The sequence below is a fragment of the Notamacropus eugenii genome, chromosome 4, assembly GCF_028372415.1.
Source record: "Notamacropus eugenii isolate mMacEug1 chromosome 4, mMacEug1.pri_v2, whole genome shotgun sequence".
Classification (NCBI taxonomy): Eukaryota; Metazoa; Chordata; class Mammalia; order Diprotodontia; family Macropodidae; genus Notamacropus; species Notamacropus eugenii.
Genome location: NC_092875.1, coordinates 190,434,263 through 190,457,046, shown reverse-complemented (window position 1 = coordinate 190,457,046; position 22,784 = coordinate 190,434,263). Strand labels below are relative to the sequence as shown.

Genomic DNA, 22,784 nt, shown 5'->3' with positions numbered 1-22,784 from the left:
TGTTGATCCCTTCTCTCCATGTTCTAGGACTACATTGTGAATGTCACGGAAGAATTCTTGGAGTTTATTTCAGATGGAGCTCTTGCAATTGAAGTGTGGGGTCACAGGTGTAGGGGAAATGGAAGTTCTCTCTGGGAAGTTGATTCTCTTCATGCTAAAACAAGAACACTTCAGGACAGGTTTGTGATTTGCAGTCAAGCCAAGGCTTGGGAGGGCACTGACAATGTCATGGGGCAGCTTGTTGTGTAGGTGAGCACAGCGTGGCTCCAGTGCTCATGAGTGCTACAAGCATCGTTGGCTGATGTGTTGTCCTTGTAGATGGAATGAAGTCACTCGAAGAATAGAAATGTGGATTTCCATACTTGAACTTAATGAGATGGGTGAATATGCTGCAGTGGAACTCCATCAGGCAAAAGATGTGAATACAGGAGGTGTCTTTCAGCTGAGACAGGTATTGTATCTGAATTTTATCTCCATCCATTTTACTCCTCCTTGTTGTGCCCTGATTTTCCTGACAGTTTCAAGAAATTTGCATTTCTCCCTGTCTCTTTCTTTCCCTCCCTTTCCTTCTTCCCTCTCCCTCTTCCCCTCATTTTTTATCATTCTTTTTCTCCTCATCACCACCCCCATTTCTTATTCTATGCAGGGTCATTCCCGTAGAGTTCAGGTAACAGTGAAGCCTGTTCAGCAGTCTGGTACATTGCCACTTATGGTGGAAGCCATTCTGTCTGTCTCTATCGGCTGTGTAACTGCAAGATCTACCAAACTCCAGAGAGGCTTGGATAGCTACCAGGTAAGGAAGCAGGTTTTGAAGCAAGATATTTAAAGGGGACTGTTTAGTCGAGAGTAAAAGGTAGTGGTTAAAGAACTGTAATGAAGAGTTATTTGGGATTGAAATCAACCTTCATAACAGTTTGACTACTCAAAATTCAGGTTTGTTTATAATCTCCATTTCTAACTTTTAGATTTTTGCTGAGAACTGTAATGTTATGGTTATATAATGTAGAACTTATCTCTTCCTGTGAGTAGTTCTTTTAAAAATGACTCAGGTCATGTTGGATATTAAACTTTACTACCCCACACTAGGGCCTGTTTATCCATCTCCTAATTTTTTTTTTACTTTTTGGCTTAATTTGCCAGCTGTATGCAGCTGTAGCAAAAGAAATGAGATGAACTCAAGGTCTTTTCTGTTTAGTAAGTCTGACTGTGGTAAAGGCGTTTCGAAACAAAGAAAAAACCTTAAGAACCAATAATCAGTTCAGGAATCATAAATAATGGCTTCTTTTTTCCTTAGTACTTAAATCACTCCATAAGAATAAGGTTTGTTTTTGTTGTTCACTTGTTTCAGTCATGTCTGATTCTCTGTGACCTCGTTTTGACGTTTTCTTGGCAAAGAGGCTGGAGTGGTTTGCCATTTCCTTCTCTAGCTTATTTTATGACAGGGTTAAGTGACTTGCCCAGGGTCAAACAGCTAGTCAATGTCTGAGGCTGGATTGGAACTCATGAAGGTGAGTCGTGCTGATTTTGAGCCCAGTGCTCTATGTATTATACCATCTAGCTGCCCAGGAATAAGGTGCACTATTAATATATGGTCCCTGACAGACCTGGAAGAGGTGATGTATTTCACCAAACACCTATTTTACAACCATAGAATGACTTCCAGTATTAGAGAATCACTTCAATACAAATGACTCAGAGTATTGAATTCTCTAATTTGGATTCACGTACATCTTCTTGACACAAGGAACCATGGATAGAAGAAAATCATCTTTTTTTCTTCCTCTCATTCCTCCAAGAATATTGGGCTTAAGCCCAGCCACTTCTGTTTGTCCTCTGATTCAACCAACCTTGAAATTGCATAGCAGCCAAACAAAAGCTCTTCTGCAGACCAAATATAAGTATGTTGAAAATCTGACTCTGAGTTTAGGTTTCTTGAATGGGGAGTACTGTTAAGACAGCTGTGCTCCTATCAGCCCATTCTTTCCTGCCCTCCAGCTAGCTGAACCTTAACTCAGGTTTGCCAGACCTGGTGAATGGAATGGTAGAGTAGCTAAAAGCACTGGAGGATGTCCCCTCCCCCCTCCATCTTCAAGCATAAAAATGTCCTCCATTCACCCTTGGGTTTACAACAGGTCACTCTCTACCTATGAAATTAAGAATGGGGTTTAAAGTTTTGTCATTCTAATTCTGCCACTAAGTTGCTAGTCACTCTTTAACTCCAGACAGTTGAAACACTAAGTCTCTGGCGCATAACCTATAAGTACAATCAACTAATTTAAATTCCTATTAGGGAAGTTAGGAGAATTTACTAGATTTTGTGTTTTTTTAGGTGGATCTTCACATTTTTGTCCAAGCTGGATTTCATCAAAATAAAAAGAGGCCAGTGGTTGAGCCAGACTGCCATTCATGACCTAGTTTGTTTGTTTGGTTTTTGTAAGAGTGTAGTACCTGCTGAAAAAGAAAAATAGATATTATTGGTATTCTCCCTTCTTTTTTTTTCTATTGCTGACAGGTCTCCTCCAATGGTCTTTCAGCTGTAGCTTTTTCTTTTCTTTAAAAAAAGATGTGCAGTGTGGTACAGCGGAAAGAGTGCTGGAGTTAGAATCAGAAGACCTGAATTCAAATCCTGCCTTTTGGGACTTACTACCTCTGTGACCTTGGGCAAAGTACTTAACCACTCCAGGCTCCTTACCTATAAAATGAGAGGGTTGGACTAGATGGTCTATAAAATCCATAAAGTTCCTTCAAGTTCTAAGTCTAGGATGCTGTTAAGCACCAATCCATAACATGTCTGTTTCACATTTGTAACTCACAGAGGCTTTTAGTGATTAGAAGCAATTCTGTGGGCTAAATGACTCTGTAGAATGTCGAAGTACAAATGGTTCTGATGTCATATGGAACATTCATGTAATAGATGCCACTCTACTCTGAATTATCATTGCATCTACTAAAGTAAAATTCATCCAGCTCATAGTCCAGAGACTCTTATACAATAGAAATTTAGTACATATTTATTGAACCTATGAATGAACTAAGTTGAAATAATGGTGTTTTTTAAAATGCTTAATTGAAAGAATATTCTTACATAAGAGCAATGTTTAAGTTTCTCTAAAAAATACAAAGAAAAAAAGGAACAGGATAAAACACCAATATGTATTTAAGTAGAAATGGTACCAATATGTCTAAAAATACCTTATATTAGCTACCTCTGGCTCATCATGGATCTTGGAGAATGGAAGATAGGGAGTTATGTATATTCATGACCCAGACTTGGGGTCCGTTGCAGGGACGGACAGTCCTAAAGAACCACTGTGCACCTCCCAGGGAAGGGGGAGGGCTGAATGCTAGCTATGTTCTCAGGTATTTATACCACTAATTCAAGCATTCTAAGCTAATAATATCTACATTTCATTGAATAATAGAAATTATCTCAGATGTATTCAATAATATAATTTCACTTTGTCATGAACCTCTTTGGACTTAGGTAGGCTATTGATCTGTACATCTTAAACTAAAAAATTCTCATTGTTAAAGCATACATGAGATTTGTTTTCTACTCCAAATCTGTGAGCACTTTCTGGTACACCACTCTAGTGATCATGTTGTTTATTCTAACAAAGCCAAAAACCTTTCAATTAAAGAAGTGATTCTTATAATGTCACTTAGTCACTGAATTGTTCTGTTGAAATGTTATGTCAAGTATTTGAGACATGTTGTTTTCTCATCCACATCAGTGCTGATTAACATGGGAAACAGACAACTGTATCAACCTACAGTGATGATGTGTGCTTTTATTTGAATGATATAATTGTATCATGCATTTGTAGAATGCTTTATACATTTCACTATCAGTCAGTAAGTTTGTATTGAAGTCCTTGCTGAGCCAGTCTACTAATCCCTAGCACACAGGAATTTATTCCTTCCAATAGCTAGGACAGTTTAATGTCTAATTCTTTTATCACTTTAAATTCCATTAATAATTGTATAAAAATGATTCGATTCACTGAGTGCTATGTTTCATCGCTGAGATGATATATATAGATCTGTAAGAATGCATATATGAGTAGAAGATTTCCCCTCTATAAGTGCTGTTTGAGAAAAATGCATGTCCTTTGTGTTTATTTTCTCCTACCAGAGAGATGATGAGGATGGTGATGATATGGATAGTTATCAGGTATTGCTGCTGCTGTTAATCCTGTGGCATGGGGCACAGCTAATGCTAACTGCCAAAATTGAAAAATAGAGGGTAGGGAGGAGGAGGAGGAACATCAAAACAAGGAAGGGCAACTCTTCTGTGGTGGTGATTATGCTTTAATCAAAAGATATGATGGTATTGTACAGATCTCTCTATCTGTTCATATATTATATCCTTTTAGCATTTTTATATTTCAATAATAGCTCATAAGGGTATCCTAAATAAAGGGATAACCCAAATATTCATCATGGGGGACCTATATAAACATACATTAAGGACCTAATTCCTAACTTTAAGTTATTTTTATGTTTTCTGACACTTACCAGATTTTTTCAGAGAGAAAACATAGCTTATAAGAGGTAATAGGATATAATGGAAAACATTTCTTATTTGGAGTCAGAGGACCTGGAATCAAGTCCCAAGTTTGCTACTTACTCCCTAGATGCCTTAGATAATTCACCTAATCTGTCTCTGGGAACTGCTTTCCTTATTTGTTAGATGAGGATTGGATGACCTCTGACATCCATTCTAAAGTGCTAGCTCTACACCAGTGTTCCATTGTCGAAAGAAGACTGGATTTGTAGTCAGAAATCCTGAGCTAGAATTCCATCTTGCCCACTTTGATAGCTAAGTGATCTTGAACATTCACTGTATATTACTTCAGTTTCTTTGTGTATAAAATGAAGTAGTTGAACATGATCTTTAAGGTCCCTCCCAGGTCTGGAAACTCTGAAATAATTTTAGGTGAGACCCTGTGGTTGGGTAGGAAGACCAAAGACTTGTTTGTGGGGTATTTTGTTTATTTGTTCTTACCATTTTAATTCCCCTTTACATTTAGAAATAGGCTAAAATTTCCTAAAGTGTAGCCTTTTCTGATATAAAAAGAAGGGAGAGGGGGTGAGTACATTCCCACAGGAAAAAATTTTGTGAAATTTTATCCTACTCATGATCTGTTGATTGCTTGATATTATGTGTAGGATGATATTAGTGGTCAGAGAGGCAAACTGGAATAAAGAGATCTAAATTTGGATCCCAGCCATTCTCCATATATAGCCTATCACAGGCCATTTGACCTCTATGCACCTCTCTTCCTGTAAAACTTAAGTCTTCAGATGACTTGTGTTCTTGCAGTCCAAAATTCTGTGAAATGGAATAGGACATGGCCAGGGAAAGACCAGTCCCAGGAGGCAGCTGTTGGGGTTTTTAGGAGGTTTTTTGTTTGTTTGTTTTCATTTCCCCCCAACCTTATAGTTTATCGAAGGAAAAAATAGCAACAACAAAAGTTTAGGAGAAATGGCAACCTCCCCTTCAATTTTCACACCTGCTCCAGTGCCACTTACTAACTTCCTGCGGGCTGTTTGTGTGCTTCCTGCCATCTCATATCACAGTGAAGAGTCAGCCAGACATATTCCTGTGATTTCCTAAAGCATGACTCACCGCATGTTGGGTTTTTGCATGGGAATTTTTTTGTTTGTCCTCTTGATGGTTATTGGAAATAAAAATCTTTTCAGCAAGTTTGAAGGGTTCCCTGCTGACCTATTCCTTATGTTCCAGAGATCACGTGGCCATTGAACTATGAAAATGCCTGTCTTTTTCCATTCCATATGCTACTACATGTGTAATTTGGGTTCTTTTCGTAGGGTTCTTCTGCTTAGAATTCGAATCCTTAGAATGTATAGCAGCAATTTTAAAATCCTCCCTCCTACTACCCCCTTCCCCAAAAGCACGAAAAGTCATTCAACCTCTGGTGAAATTTGATTTCCTTTTGCTTTTCCTAATTGCCCTTTGGGAATATCATGGGGGGAAAGGGGTTTCTGATTTCTGAGTATTGGGATCTGATCAGCATGTGGTATTACTAAAGGGTTCTTGCTCGCTTACCTTAATTTATAAGCACTGTTCAATGGCCCTTTCTAATGAAGAGTTTTTCAGATCAATTTAAATGTTCTTAAAAGAGAAGCTCATTGATTGTGTAATCTACAGGAAAAAGTTTCCTTTCTTTTCTTTAGGAAGAAGATTTAAACTTTGTGAGAGAGAGATGGTCTGATGCACTCATTAAGCGTAGAGAATATTTGGATGAACAGATTAAAAAAGTTAGCAATAAAAAAGGTACGTGGAAGGTAAACTCTGAGAGCTGCTTTTTTATCTTGAAGATTCCTTGAATGGTCAAAAATTATTCTTTTTTACTGCTTTATCATTAATTATTAATCATTTAATTATCATTAATTTGTAATGATGATAGATCTCCACAAGGTAATTTCTGTTAAGGTAGAGGAAATATAAAAATTTCACAAAACTGAGTTAAGCCGTTAGCTAAATATTAAGCTCTAATTGTTTTTTGTCAAGTATAAGATAGTAAATGGAACTTGATTTCAGTGGTATAGGAAACTATTGGATGAGGAAACCTCTACCAAGATTCATGTCATCACCTCCTCTGCAATTTAATAGAGCAAGGATTCTTATTCTTTTGGAGTCATAGAACTCTTGAGCAGTCTGCCAAAATCTATGTACTTCTTCTCAGAATCTTGCTTTTAAATGCACAAAATAAAATACCCACAGTGACAGAAGAAAACAATTACATTAAATGAGTTGTCAAAATATTTTTTTAAACAAGTTTACAATCCCCAGCTTAAGAAACCCATCTTAGAGAGGGCTACCAACCCAGAGAAACTCTCCAGTGGGGCCCAAATAAGATTAAAATGTGATTGGGAAATGTTTAACAAAATAAATATTTATGTAAAATACAATATAAATACAAAATAATGATATATACAGAAAGACAAATTACAATGGAACAGTATAATATGTTAATCTGTAGTTTTCTAAAGTCAATACATGGCCTGCAGGGATCTGTATAGAAGAATATATAAATATGACAATATATGTGTATAATATATATGTGTGTGTGTGTGTGTGCGTGCGTGTGTATATAAGAAAGATATATGAAAATGTAGAAATAGAAATTTGAATTTGACCCCACTGGCTTAGAACACTTAAGGTGTTAACACAGACACACACAGACACACAGACACAGACACAGACACACACACACACACACACACACACACACACACACACACACACACACACACACACATACCAGAGTTAGGTGTTGCTGATCCCAAGGCCACCTTTTCTTTCTCTAACTAAAGCTGAAAAACAGTGGGAGAGAAAGAAAGAAATTATTCGATCTGGGACAAAGTAGAGAAGGAGAATGGGAGAGAGAAGAATGAAGGTATGAACCTTGCCAATCCTGGGCATTTTACTTAAGTTGGAGGTTTCTAGAGGAAGTGAGCAATCAGAGGAAAGGGCCACAGGGGGAAAGTGAAGACCTGGGTTTGGGGCAGAGAACATGGGTTAAAGTCCAAGCCCCCTTGTTACCTCTATGTGCTTTTCTAGGCTTTGGTTCCTCATCTCTGACACAAGATTTGACTAGATGCTGTCTACTGAGACTCTTTTTTTTTTTAAATTAATTTATTTAACTTTTAACATTCATTTTCACAAAATTTTGGGTTCCAAATTTTCTCCCCATTTCTCCCCTCCCCCCACCCCAAAACACCAAGCATTCTAATTGCCCATATCACCAATCTGCCCTCTCTTCTATCATCCCTCCCTTCCCTTGTCCCCATCTTGTCTTTTGTCCTGTAGGGCCAGATAACTTTATGTACCCCTTTACCTGTATTTCTTATTTCCTAGTAGCAAGAACAGTACTCGAGAGTTGTTCCTAAAACTTTGAGTTCCAACTTCTCTTCATCCCTCCCTCCCTACCCATTCCCTTTGGAAGGCAAGCAATTCAATATAGGCCATATCTGTGTAGTTTTGCAAATGACTTCCATAATAGTCGTGTTGTGTAAGACTAACTATATTTCCCTCCATCCTATCCTGCCCCCTATTGCTTCTATTCTTTCTTTTGATCATGTCCCTCCCCAAGAGTGTTGACTTCAAATTGCTCCCTCCTCCCATTGCCCTCCTTTCTATCCTGCCCCCCACCCTGCTTATCCCCTTCTCTCCCACTTTCCTGTATTATAAGATTGGTTTTCATACCTAAATGAGTGTGCATTTTATTCCTTCCTTTAGTGGAATGTGATGAGAGTAAACTTCATGTTTTTCTCTCACCTCCCTTCTTTTTCCCTCCACTAAAAAGTCTTTTGCTTGCCTCTTTTATGAGAGATAATTTGCCCCATTCCATTTCTCCCTTTCTCCTCCCAACATATTTCTCTCTCACCACTTAATTTCATTTTTTTAAGATATGATCCCATTCTATTCAATTCACTCTGTGCTCTGTGTGTGTGTGTGTGTGTGTGTGTGTGTGTGTGTGTGTGTAATCCCACCAACTACCCAGATACTGAAAAGTTTCAAGAGTTACAAATATTTTCTTTCCATGTAGGAATGTAAACAGTTCAACTTTAATAAGTCCCTTATGACTTCTCTTTGCTGTTTACCTTTTCATGCTTCTCTTCATTCTTGTGTTTGAAAGTCAAATTTTCTTTTCAGCTCTGGTCTTTTCATTAAGAATGCTTGAAAGTCCCCAATTTCATTGAAAGACCATTTTTTTCCCCCTGAAGTATTATACTCAGTTTTGCTGGTAGGTGATTCTTGGTTTTAGTCCCAGTTCCTTTGACCTCTGGAATATCACATTCCATGCCCTTAGATCCCTTAATGTAGAAGCTGCTAGATCTTGTGTTATCCTGATTGTATTTCCACAATACTTGAATTGTTTCTTTCTAGCTGCTTGCAATATTTTCTCCTTGACCAGGGAACTCTGCAATTTGGCCACAATGTTCCTAGGAGTTTCTCTTTTTGGATCTCTTTCAGGCGGTGAGCTGTGGATTCCTTGAATACTTATTTTGCCCTCTGGTTCTAGAATCTCAGGGCAGTTTTCCTTGATAATTTCATGAAAGATGATGTCTAGGCTCTTTTTTTGATCATGGCTTTCAGGTAGTCCCATAATTTTTAAATTGTCTCTCCTGGATCTATTTTCCAGGTCAGTTGTTTTTCCAGTGAGATATTTCACATTATCTTCCATTTTTTCATTCTTTTGGTTTTGTTTTGTGATTTCTTGGTTTCTCATAAAGTCATTAGCCTCCATCTGTTCCATTCTAATTTTGAAAGAACTATTTTCTTCAGTGATCTTTTGAACCTCCTTTTCCATTTGGTTAATTCTGCTTTTAAAAGCATTCTTCTTTCTCCTCATTGGCTTTTTGAACCTCTTTTGCCAATTGAGTTAGCTTATTTTTCAAGGTGTTATTTTCTTCAGCATTTTTTTGGGTTTCCTTTAGCAAGGTGTTGACCTGCTTTTCATGCTTTTCTTTCATCTCTCTCATTTCTTTTCCCAGTTTTTCCTCCACCTCTCTTACTTGATTTTCAAAATCCTTTTTGAGCTCTTCCATGGCCTGAGCCCAGGAATATTTATTTTGGATGTGTGGGATACAGAAGCCTTGACTTCTGTGTCTTTCCCTGATGGTAAGCATTGTTCTTCCTCATCAGAAAGGATGGGAGGAGATATCTGTTCACCAAAAAAGTAACCTTCTGTGGTCTTATTTTTTTTTTCCTTTTCTGGGCATTTTCCCAACCAGTGACTTGACTTCTGAGCTTCCTCTTCACACCCACCTCGCCTCCATATCCTCCCAGCCAGAGCTTGGGGTCTGAGATTCAAATGCTCCTTCCCAGCCTTAGGGCTTTGGGTGGGGGCGGGGCTGCTATTCAGTGTGAGATTAAGTTTAGGTGCTCAGGTGGGGCAGGGCAACCACATGGGGCTCAGTTCCCTCAAGGGAGACCTTCACCAATGGATCCGAGCTCTTGCCTGCTCTGGGAGCTCCTGTCCACTGCCGCCCCCACTGCTGCCTCCCGAGGGGGCCTGAGTTATGGGGACACCCCATTCCCCTCTCGACCAGCCAAAGAGACTCTCTCACCGACCCTTGTCACCTGTGGGTGGAGGGACCTGTGACTCTCATCACATTCCACTAAAGGAAGGAATAAAATGCACACTCATTTTGGTATGAAAACCTGTCTTACAATACAGGAAAGTGGGAGAGAAGGGGATAAGCAGGGTCGGGGGGGGGGGAGGGTGGAAAGGAGGGTAATGGGAGGAGGGAGCAATTTGAAGTCAACACTCTAGGGAGATTCTGTCCCTGAAGCCCACTCGGATCAGCTCCTCTTGGGTGCCGCAAGGCCAAGGCAGGGCTGGGCTCCGCTCCAGGTCTGGTGCACGACGGACCTTTGGTATCAGGTTTTCACGTCTCTCTGGAACAGAAATCTCCTCCACTCCATTGTTCTGTGGCTTCTGCTGCTCCAGAATTTGTTGGGAGTTCTTCTTTACAGATGTTTTATGGGCTGTGGGTTCAGAGCTAGCATATGTATGTCTTTCTACTCCGCCATCTTGGCTCCTTCCCCTACTGAGATTCTTTTAGCTCTAAGTCCTGTGATCCCATAAGCAAATATGCAAATCCTATAAGAAATAGGGAAAATTCTCTCTGCGTCTTCTCTCCCTCTCCCTTTCCCCCACCACCACTCCAAAGTGAAACTAACTGGTTCTGAATTCTTGGATATTTGTCTTATTTACCAATGAAAGCTAATTGATTGGTTTTATCACTTATAAGTCTTAGGAAAGAAATGGATTATTGGTTAGGTGATTTCATAGTATCTTAGATCCAGAATTTCTCATGAAGGGAAGGAATAAGCATTTATATTATGCCTACTATGTGCCAGGCGCTATGCTAAATATTATCTTATAATATTCACAACCCACCAAGTTAGATGCTGTTGTCCCCATTTTAGTGTTGAGGAAACCAAGGCAAACAGAAATTAAGTGATTCGCCCAGGGTCACACAGCTAGTAAATGTCTGAGACTGGCCTTGAACTCAGGTCTTCCTGATGCCAGGCCTAGCACTCTCTCTACTGAGCCACATTACTACCTTTGGACCATTTATCTTCCTCATGATGGAAGGAAGAGGTTTTCAGTTATTTTTCAGTAGTATTTGACTCTTCATGACCTCATTTGGGGTTTTCATGGCGAAGTTACTAGAGTGGTTTGCCATTTCTTTCTCCTGCTCATTTTACTGGAGAAACTGAGGCAAATGGTTAAGTGACTTGCCCAGGTCATACATCTAGTCAGTGTCGGAGGCCAGATTTGAACTCGGAAAGATGAGTCTTCCCCGACTGTAAGCCTGGCACTCCTTCCACTGTGCAATTTAACTGCCCTAGAAGAGCTATTAGGAAAATCTAATTGGCTTGAGGGGAGAGGTTTATGGTTTTTAAAAGTATTAAATCCTACTTGTCTATCATAGTTTACACAGGGCAGTTTCTTAGTTTTTCTGACTTCGTCTGTGACATAAAGGAGGGCATTGTTGCAAGGATCACTGAAAATTCATCTCTTTTTAACATAAATAATAATAATTGAACTTTCTTCCCTCCTTGCTTTCTGTTGCCAATCATCCTTTCATCTTCTACTGCAGAAAAAACAGAAGATGACCTGGAACGGGAAGCCCGGCTCGTAGAACAGTGGGTAGGCCTTACAGAAGAGAGGAATGCTGTGCTTGTCCCTGCGCCAGGCAGTGGGATCCCTGGTGCTCCTGCTGACTGGTAAGCACCAACAAACTCCTTTGTGACCTGTCCTGAGCCACAGACAGTGCTATGGTTCCTTTCATTTCAACCTGACCTTGTAAAATCTAATGTCTTGTCTTCCTGCTTCCCTATTTCCAGTTCACATTTTTTTTCTATCCTTACCCCAATCCAGAGGCAGGTAGGTAGAGCATGGGTCCTAGAGTCAAGAAGACCTTAATTCACACCTAGCCTCAGATGCATAGTAGCCCGAGATTCTGGGGAAGTCATTTACTCTGTCTGTCTTACTCTCCCCAACTTTAAAAATAGCTTAATAATAGCCTCTCCCTCTCAAGGTAGATAGGAGGATGCAGTGAGATGATATTTGTAAAGTACTTAGCACATAGCATGCACATAGACATAAATGCTTCTTTTCTTCCTTCCACAAGTACATCAACACATTTTAGAAAGAGTTCATATAGTTAAAATCTGGCTTATTTGTATATGAAATTTATTATTTATTATTGATTATGAAATTTATTGATTTTGCATGTTTCTCCTAAATTACATACCCTGTATGTACAAGATAGGGCAACTAGGTGACAAAGTAGATTGAGCACTGGCCCTGGAGTCTGGAAGACTCCTTTTCCTGAGTTCAAATCTGGCCTCAGACACTGACTAGCTGTGTGACCCTGGGCAAGTGACTTAACCCTGTTTGCCTCAGTTTCCTCATCTATAAAATGAGCTAGAGAAGGAAAAAATAAACCACTCTAGTGTCTCTGTCAAGAAAATCCTGAATAGCACTGCGAAGAGTCAGACACAAATGAAATGACTAAACAACAATGTGTACAAGATGGCTAAAATATTTGGTTATAACTCCAGATCCTGAATTTTTCTCATGCTATACATTATTATTTCCTTCTCTTCATTTTAGGGTTTTGTTGTTTAACGGTATGCATTGCAGATTGTCTGTATTAATGTTCCTTTGTGATAGAAATTTGTTATTGTCTTTAGGACCCCCCCTGCTGGGATGGAAACACATATACCAGTCCTTTTTCTTGATTTAAATGGTAAGTGTACATTGGAACTAAATCTCTAACAGTTTTTTATTTTTTCAGATTTCAGAGGTTAGTAATTTAGACCGGTAAGTCAAAAAAATTAAAATAAGGGGAAGGAAGATTCAAATTAAATTTCAAAGTAAATTCTATATATTTTTTCTAAATTAGTCATATAAAAGTTTTACTGAATACACTTTAAAAACATGTTTGTAAGTGTGACTTTTGTGAGGGTGGGGAAAGGGATTGAGGCTGGAACCATGATTTCACTGATCTAGGGAACACCAGGATGAGGAAACTCAATGCCAGTTTGCATATTGGAAGCTTTTCTGCTAAGTATAGTCTCACTGTACCATTGAGCCCTGAAAGGGGTCACACAGCCAGAATGTATCAGAAACAGGTCTTGAATCCCTGTCTGCCTGGCTCTGATGCTGGCCTTCTATCTTTTCCATAATGCTGCCTCTCATGAGGGTAACCTCAAGTTAGTTTACAGGCATGACTGACATCAGGAATGTGCAAAAGTCTTGGGTTTACCTTTGTAAAAAGGTAAAAGGGTAAACAGGATTATTTTGTATCTAGTGATAGAAAAAAGCATCCATTTCATAATGCACCTCATAAAAATGCTTAATTTTCAACCTCCAAAATCATATTCTTTTAAAAATATACCAGCCACAATGTGGCTTCCCTAACTCTTAAACCACTAACAATTAAACTGTAGGTTGAATAATATAATACCTCTCACCCTGATGAAAAAATGCATCAGCTAAAACTACCATTTTTAAAAACTACTCAATTCTCAACCTGGGGGAAGGAATAATAAAACAGAAAAAGAGGTCATTTTTCCTTTTCTTTTCCTTTTGCTTGTTTTAAAACTGATTTTTTTTTCTAAATCTTTTCTATTGCCATGTATTTTTATTAGCCGATGACCTCAGTGCCAATGAACAGCTCACAGGTCCTCATGCGTCTGGTGTTAACTCTATACTACCAAAGGAGCACGGGAGTCAGTTCTTCTATCTGCCAGTCATAAAGCATAGTGATGATGAGGTAATTGACTGCCTAACATTCTTTGAGGTAGCCTTGGATTGGTGTGATGGCTTGCAGTCCTATAACCATGTGGAATGGAATTTGGTCTTGGGGGGGAAAGATCTAATTCAATGAACTTCTGGTCAGCTTCCTCCCTCATTTGCATTCACTCTGGGGTCCTTGCAAATGATTTGTTCCTTGTTTCCCTCTTCCACCTTCCTATCTTTTTCCTATTTCTCCTGTCAGGTTTCTGCTACTGCCTCCTGGGATTCCTCTGTCCATGACTCAGTGCACTTAAACAGGGTTACCCCACAAAATGAAAGGATTTACTTGATAGTAAAGACCACAGTCCAGCTCAGCCATCCTGCTGCTATGGAGTTAGTATTACGTAAAAGGATTGCAGCCAATGTTTACAACAAACAGGTAACATAGGACCCATTTCCACCATTGTGCTTGTGACCTTGAAACTCTTCATTTCTGTTACAGCTACAAAATAATTGTCTATATTTTTAGTGCTTAAGGCAGTTTTTCTGGTGTACAGAATTAGTCAATAAGCATTAATTAAGCATTTACTATATGCCAGGACTGGGAATATAAAGGCAAAATTGAAGTAGTCCCTTCCCTCAAAGAACTTTTAATCTAGCCTCTGAGACAATGTTTACAACATGAAAAATAGATAACAGGGTCATTTGGAAGGTGTGGTGTTGGGGGATCCAGAAAGAATTCATGTAGAGGATTATGCTGAACTGAGAGCAGAGATGGGGCACATTCCAGGCACTTCCCCAGATATCTCCTTGGTTCACACCTGTATCACCTTTCACCTTCATTTTTGCAATGACCTATGTATTTAAGAAATTTTAATTGAAAATGCCTTTAATATTTGCAAAATGTTGAATTTGAAATTTTGTATAGAGTTTAATTGTGCATTCTTTCCCAAACAGAGTTTTACACAAAGTTTGAAGAGGAGAATATCTTTGAAAAATATATTTTATTCCTGTGGTGTAACCTATGAAATAGTATCCAATATACCAAAGGTAAAGTAAAAACGTCAAATTTAGAAGTTTATCTTTAAAATTTATTATTATTCTTATAATCATAACATTTACAACAAATACCAATTAACAGTAGACCCAAACGTAATAAATCTCCAATCAAGACCCCTAAATTTAAACCATTTACCTCTTAACTGAGTAAAAGAAAAACATAACAAAATTATACTGCACATGTTTCTTAAAAATCAAACAATTTAACAAGTGAACAAAAAATACATTTGTTTATTCAATCTGTGTTCTTAAGGGACCTTGTTAGGATTAGATTTGGTTTGGGTTTTTTTTTTTTTTTACTGTACCTATTGTACTGTATGTCTGTATATTGTACTATATATGTACTTTGCATCCCTTTCTATAAGTGTTTCTATACTTCCTTCTAAATATTTGTTATTTTTACTGTCTTAATATAATTTCACATGAATATACTACAATACATTAAATTAAATCTCCAATGCTTGGCTACAAACACTGTTCCCAGGTTTTTACTTTTATGAGTAAAACAGCTATAAATACTTTTGTACAAATGATCACATTTCTTCTTTTTCATCAGAACCTCTTTGGGATAAGTTTTAGCAGTGGGATCTCTGGGTGAATTCTAGGCACAGTTAGCTTTATGATTCTCGTTGGATGTTGCCATATTGCTCTCAGAAACAATGTGCACTAGTGCACAGCTGTGTCAGCAGTGCAACAGAGCGCCTGTTTCCCTGGTATCCTGGCAATATCCAATTTGGTCTTTTTTTGTTACTTTGTCCACCTAGTATTCATAAGTTAGGGTATGTCAATGTACATTTCACTTACTATGAGAGAGTTTATATGTATTTTATGTGATTATTCACAACTTTTATTCTAAAATTTTCTCTTCCTATCCCTTTACCATTTCTCCATTAATGCAATATAATGTCATCCTTTATAATAGAATATTTGGCATGTACAACATGTATATTTAATGCATAGCTACAGTTGATGTTACACAGTAGATTCTTGCATGGTTGAAAACTTCTGACTTGCATGAAAACACCTCTGAAATTTGTATTTTTCATAGTAGAAAGGGAAAATCTCTCATTGCAGCAATGTATGAGGGCTGGGTATATGGAGGGATAAATTTTTCACTCCTTTGATCTAACATCTTTTTAAAAAATTGGTCACAGTTTCACACAAAAAATTAAAACTATGCATAATGAGAAGATTGATTATATTTCTACTAATTGCTCCACAAATGATTCAGTTAAATGAACAAAAGAACCAATAATTTAACAGTTGGCAACACAACTAGCAAAGTTTGATTCTCTTCAGATTGATTTTACTACATGCTCCTGTTCGTTTAATGAAATACGTAACCAAAAAAAGTCAAATTTAAAAGGCTAGCATTACCTTCTTGTTTATTTTAGGCAACAGAAGAGATCGAAGACCGAGAAACTTTGGCTCTTATGGCAGCAAGGAGTGAGAATGAAGGTACATCGGATGGAGAAACATATATTGAAAAGTACACACGAGGTGTACTGCAGGTGGAGAACATTTTAAGTCTTGAGCGGCTCCGGCAGGCAAGTAGCTGGACAGTGATTGTAAAAAGGAAAAAAAACCCAGTAAATCCTGTTGGTTAATTTAATTTCCAAATGCTACACCGAGGTCTTGGAGGGTGAAGGTTGAGGAAGGGTCATCGGATTTGACATTTAAAAAGTCTTTGGCCTTTGGAAAGCAGTTCTGAGAGAACAATAACTTAAAAAAGAGAGAGATTTTGAGATTTAAAAGAGGGTGGATGATAACTAATTAATGATGTTGAACCTAGACCATTTTGTGAAGAAATCTGTCTGAGAAAGAGGGAAAAGAGATGGGATAGTAGCATAGTGGAGGTACAAGGGTGAAAGGAAATTTTTTTTTAGTACTGGAGAGAATTGAAAATAATTGTTAGCAGATGAAAGGAAGCCAATGGAGAGAGACATTGAATATGCGTCAGAAAGCAGTGTTTCATGGAGCAAAATCCTAAAGGTAATGAAGAGATGTCATCAAAGGTAAAGTTGAAGGGGAGAGAGGATTAGTTTTAATAAGAGGTCTTCTGAGAAACGAGGCTAAAAGGAGAAAATGGATGAAGGTTCTGAGAAATTTTGGAAATGTAGAAGGAGAGTTGAGGAAATTCCTGTCAGATAACTTCAGTCTCAGTGATATAAAAGGCTCAGTTATGTGCTGTAAGTATAAGGAGAAGCTATGTTGTCAAGGTGTTGGTTGGAGTCTTGAGAGAGGAAAAGATTTGGTACCATTGGTATTTGGTATGGGGAATTAGATTGGATGTCATTAAGTTCAGAATAGAAGGACCATAGAGTTTCAGTGAAAATCCAGCTGATCATCAAATGGTGTGTGTGTGTGTGTGTGTGTGTGTGTGTGTGTGTGTGTGTGTGTGTGAACACGAACAATAAGTTACAAGCCAGCATTGGCTATCATGGTAGTAGGAATACAGAGGGATATATAAGTAGACCTTCTTATTTTATCTAACACTTCAGCCAACCTCTGCTCTCAACCTCCTAACCAGGTTATTAAAAATATTTTTAAAATGAATTGGAGTTTTATTTCCTCTTATTTCTCCTTTTTTCCTACACCAGTAACCATACCAGTGACCATATAGACCTCAGCCAGAGGAAGGGACAGCATAGGCAATGAACACAGATATTATATAGCTGGATAAAAAAGACCCTGAACAGCTGAATCATCTTAACTTACTATTCTTGGTTGTCACATATGGGATTACTGGTAGCAATGTTTCTCACCTAAAAATGTGACTGCTCATAATCAATATCAGGTAGTCTCTAATTATAGTCATAATGACTAGTATCTAAAATTTACATATACCTTTACCTGAGAAGGCAGCATGGTATAGTGAATAGAAGCCTGACCTTGGAGCCAAGAAGACCTGGGTTAAAAATCCACCTATCATACACTGACAGTGTGACTGATGAGTGTGTTAAGTGACTAACTGGTCAAGTCACTTAATCTCTTACTGCCTCAGCCAGCTCTCCAGGATTCTTCTAGAGATTCTAACCTGAATTGGTAAAGGGAGCTTCCTTATCTGTTCCCTATATCAATGAAATCACATTCCCAATTACTATTATTCCTATCCTCACTTTGACCCATCCAGCCAATCATTTAAAAAGCACTTAAGCACCAGCTGCGTCCAAGGTGGTATGATTGTCAGCTATTGTCAGACTGGTTGTAATCAGAAGCTTATTTCTAAATATGTTGAAGCACATCGGGGCAAGAACCTACGAGGTTGTCTCGCCTAATCTTTCTTTGCCATTCAGACATGAGAATCTATCCGGTTTTTAAAAGCCCTTAGAAAAGCATAGTCTCCACTCTCCTTTAGTAACCCATTTCAGTCTCACTTTAGGAGAATCTTTTTGGGGAGGGTGTGAACTTATGATTTCATTGTGATAGGGAACTCCCAGTAAAGAAGCTCCCTTTACCAATGCAACAAATATTCTACAAATTTTACTTTGGTATTAGAGAATTACATGGAGCACTAAAACTTGGCCAGGACTCCCCAGCCAGTAGATAGATAGATAGACAGACAGAGAGAGGGAGGGAGGAAGGAGGAGGAGGAAGAGGAGGAGAAAAAGAAGGAAGAGGACAGAGAGAGTGAGAGTGAGAGAGAGAGAGTGTGTGTGTGTGTGTGTGTGTGTGTGGGCTTGAACCCAGGTCTCCTTGATGCTAAGACTGGCTATCCACCATGCCCTCATGTTATAATTTTTTTTAAAAGCAATCAACAATCATCTATTGACACTTCTATCCATATTAGTGTCAGTATTGTTCCAGGTACTTTGGTGGACACTTGAAATGTACAGAGCTTGTCTTTTGTTCGTAAGAGACTTGTCATCTAGTTGAGAAGACCAAACTTATTAGAAACTATATTGTTCTAACCCTTAAGTAATAATTATAAGTAAAATAGAGATTCAGAGAAGGAAGAGATCAAGTATAGGCTAGAGTACTCAGAAAATATTTCAAAGAAGAAATAGGATTTAAGAACATAAGTAGAAAAGTTAAAAGAAGATATGCCAGGTAGAAGGGTAAGGATGACCTAAGTTTGGAAGGTAGAGATGAGCAGTGTGTGCAGGAAACAATGAGGAAACCTGCCTCACCAGAAGAGAAGGAACATATTGTATGATGAAGCAGGCAAGGTGATAAAGGGTCTTCAGAGCCAAGCAAAGGAGTTTGGAATTGATTCAGTAGACAAAATCATTTCAAGTTTTTGAACAAGAGATGTAATCATGTTTTTTTAAAAAAAAGTAATCTGGCAAAAGTAATCTGGATTGGAGTAAACACTAAAAGCAAAGAAACCAATTGAAGAGGTCATTTTGATAATATACTAGAGGTGATAAGGACCTTAACTAAGGATGTGGGAGTGAAAATGTAGAAGTCAGATTTGTAGAATATAGAAAGCTAAGATTTGAACATGACTTCAGGGTTTCTAACATGAGATAATATCACTGAAAGAAATGAGATAGTTAGAAAAGGAGTTGGCAAATGTGAAGAGAAAGGTGATGAGCTAAATTTTGGACAGGCCAAGTTTGAGATGGAAGGGTGTTCAAGTGAAGATGTCCCATACACAGCTGGAGATACAGAACTAGATTTAGAATAACAGAGTTAAGGTTTCAGCTCTGCCATTTATGGACCATTTGCACATGAACAAGTCACACCCTCTCTGTGCCTCAGCATTCTCATGTATAAAATAGCTGTAATAATGTTTGTCTCACCCACCTGATTGTGGTTTTTATGAGGAAAGTGCAATGTGAACAAAAGTATTATAAATATAGGCCTGGAGTATGGTTGAAAAATGAAACCTGATGATATGGAGTCATCCACAAAGGAGTAATACTTGAAACTCTGGAAGTAAATGAGTTTAATGAGGGATTGAGTATAGAAATAGAACAGCAGAGAGATAAGGACAGTCTGGAAGGAGAAAAATCTTCTATTTAAAGAAAGGACTTTCAGCCAAAGTCTCATTCTTCACCTTTATATATGGAGGGGAGCATAGAAAGCCAAGGCAGTTTTTCCTCACTTTTCTTCCATTAGTTAGGCATATAATGATTTACAGTAGAAATTTTAATGAGTTTACCTGGATGTTGTGTTCACAGGCTGTCACTGTCAAAGAAGCACTTTCCACCAAAGCCCGCCATATACGAAGGAGTCTCAGTACACCAAATGTTCACAATGTAAGCTACCACCTTCCATTTCACCTGTTATCAGTTGACCTTTTTTTGAAACAGAGGACCCAGGGCAGGGTTGCCATGGTAGGAAGATAACATACTTCCCTGGGTAACAAGAATATGGGTTTTCTAACATGTCTAACCTACCTAGGTTGTGTTAATGCACATTAGACTTTTATAACCCAACCTACCTTTAAAAATGAGTTTTTTTAATTCGCTTTTTTTCCTCTTAATAAGATATTCTTTTCAAATTACCATAGAATATAAGCACAAAGCTTGGTTTGAAACACAGGGGAGAAAGATCTGATTGTTTGCCTCCCCATCCCATGCCTTTTCTATTCAATCACCTTTTGCCACCTTCACTCTTTACTAGGGAAGAGAAAGAAAGATGAAAAATGGGTCCAATTACATGACCCTGTCTGCTGGAACTCCCGACCTTTGCTTCTTGATACCAGTGCTATCTGGCTCACGGATAGGTGAAGTGTTAGTCTGCTGCTCATCAGTTCCTCTCCATTCCCCACTCCAACCCCAGTTCAATTCCTTCCTCCACCTCTCCCTACTTCATCCATCTTCTTTAAACCACTCCAGCCTATAGAGCTCGGTAGCAGCTGCCTGTTTTTCCAGTCTGGAGGCAGTCATAGGAGGAAGAGAGAGACCCTTGTAGGGTCTCTGAGATCTGCCTCTGAGCAGAAGACACAGCACAGAATTGAAACTATTGAAAAGAATCTCCCTTACCCCACTCCCTCTCCCCTCCAAATCTGATAGGAGATTTCTGTTTTGCTTGTTTGTTTGTTTTTTAATATGTAGTTACATAAAACTTTTTACTTTTTAGGTATCTTCTAGTAGACAAGATCTTTCTGGCTGTGACGAAGATGATAAGGTGAAGATGATAACATAAGAATGTGTTCAATAATAGAATCATCCAACATTTCTTCAGCACCTTCTCTTTACTCTGTACCAGGCACTGGGCCATATCCTGGAGACTGTTAAGACCCTGCACTATCACTTGGGGGGTGGGGTGAGGGAGCAACCAAGACTTCATATAGAAGGTGAAAATGGAGCTGAGAAACTAGGGAATCTAAGGGATCCTAAGAGTCCCAGGTGAGGAAAGTGTGCATGCATTAGAGCCTGGGGGCAGCCAGTGCAGAGGATAGGAGACAGGAGATGAAGCATGATGTATGAGGTACAGTAGGAAGGTTGTAGAAAGGGGAATGATGTACAGTAAGGTTGTACCAAGTTGTGACAGAATTTAATTGCCAAACAGAAGGGTTTATATTTTATTCTTTAGGAAATAGGGAGCCACTGGAGTTTATTGATCAGTGGACTGATATGGTCAGGCTTGTACTTTAGAAAAATCACTTTGCCAATAAAAAAACAAAATCTAGTCTGGCATAAAACATAAGGAATTAGAACTCGGAATCAGATTAGGAATCACCCACTTCTCTACTGTGAACTTAATAGGACAATCATAACTCAGTTAGCCTTTTTAATTCTTCTGTTTTCCAACTGCAAATCCTCAGAATAAAACTCCATAGATTAAATTGCACTACACAAGAACAATGTTATATTGTAGCTGAATGTGTGTACGAATATGAACAAATGTGTATTATAGCTATTAAAGGAAAATGGAAATTATTTGAAAGTAGTTCAAAGTCATAGACAGTTCATTCATTAAGCACATTTTTATTGAGCATCTACCAGAAGCAAAGCAAAGTGCTTAGGCACCATCAAACTTATATAGATGTCTTAGGGACCTTACCCTTAAAGAAGTCTAGGTCTAGGACTTTTTATAAGCAGCCAGGTTTTCTGAAAGTCAGATGAAGCTAAGTAAGTTTATAGGATAAAGACAGCTCTTTTTACTTTGTTACTAACACCATGATATCAATTTGAACTAGTAAATCTTTCATCTCTTCCCCTTTTTTTGATCTAAATGACTCCTGCTTTCTTCATAGGGTTGGTCAGAAAGCCATTTAGATATGTCAGACTGTAGTTCCAGTTACCAAGATGTATCCTGTTATGGTACTTTACCCAGGGATTCTCCTCGAAGAATTAAAGAAGGTACTGGTGAGATTACTTCAGATATTTATTTATTTCTGCTTTTGAAAACCATGAAGAGAATTATTTTCCTGGTTATGCATAATTATTATGGGCTAGAGAATGTGAAATGAAGAATTTTTAAAACTTTATACTGAAGAGGGTATGGCATCTAAATAATAAAAAATTGACTTTGTAAAGCATTTTACTTTTTATCATTAATAAGATAACAGCTTATAAATCACAAAATGAAGCTCATGTCAACATTTTTATAACTACTTATATCATCAAAGGATGGAAATGTACTGCTGTGAAGCATATTCAAGTGCTCTGAGGGGAATTCCCAAAAATCCTTTCCAAAAGCATCATTGAATTAAGCATAAAAAAATGCAAAGATCTTATACAGTTTCTTTTCAAGAATTATTATGGGACTTTGAACAGCATAAAAACATCATAAATTTCACTCAAAAAGGTCATAACATACGACCTTGCAAAAAGATTACCTTGAAGTAAGCTTGCATTTGAGGTAGCCCGGTGGTACAGAAGATAGGGAGCAGGGTCTGGAGTCAGGAAGACCTGAGTTCAAATCTTGCCTAAACATTTCCTAGCAGTGTGACCTTGGACAAGTCATTTAAGCTGCCTACACCTCAGTTTCAGTATCTGTAAAATGAAAATAACACCACCACCAGCATTGCAAGGT

At 38.2% G+C, this 22,784-nt stretch overlaps 1 protein-coding gene across 4 annotated transcripts in view; it reads left to right on the top strand.

The window, feature by feature from the left end:
- Nucleotides 1–22,784, top strand: part of KIF13A (kinesin family member 13A) — a 257,778-nt gene that overhangs the window by 216,600 nt on the left and 18,394 nt on the right. For 2 of the 4 annotated variants that reach the window (XM_072603930.1, XM_072603928.1), the window contains exons 23-36: nt 28–179; nt 319–451; nt 647–793; nt 4,136–4,174; nt 6,202–6,301; nt 11,647–11,773; nt 12,746–12,801; nt 13,706–13,830; nt 14,056–14,232; nt 14,751–14,843; nt 16,247–16,399; nt 19,979–20,056; nt 20,883–20,930; nt 22,003–22,108. In XM_072603930.1, the coding sequence (XP_072460031.1) occupies nt 28–179; nt 319–451; nt 647–793; nt 4,136–4,174; nt 6,202–6,301; nt 11,647–11,773; nt 12,746–12,801; nt 13,706–13,830; nt 14,056–14,232; nt 14,751–14,843; nt 16,247–16,399; nt 19,979–20,056; nt 20,883–20,930; nt 22,003–22,108 (1,534 nt within the window). The remainder of the gene's footprint in view (nt 1–27; nt 180–318; nt 452–646; nt 794–4,135; nt 4,175–6,201; nt 6,302–11,646; nt 11,774–12,745; nt 12,802–13,705; nt 13,831–14,055; nt 14,233–14,750; nt 14,844–16,246; nt 16,400–19,978; nt 20,057–20,882; nt 20,931–22,002; nt 22,109–22,784) is intronic. The other 2 variants (XM_072603931.1, XM_072603929.1) reach the window with 1 other exon arrangement.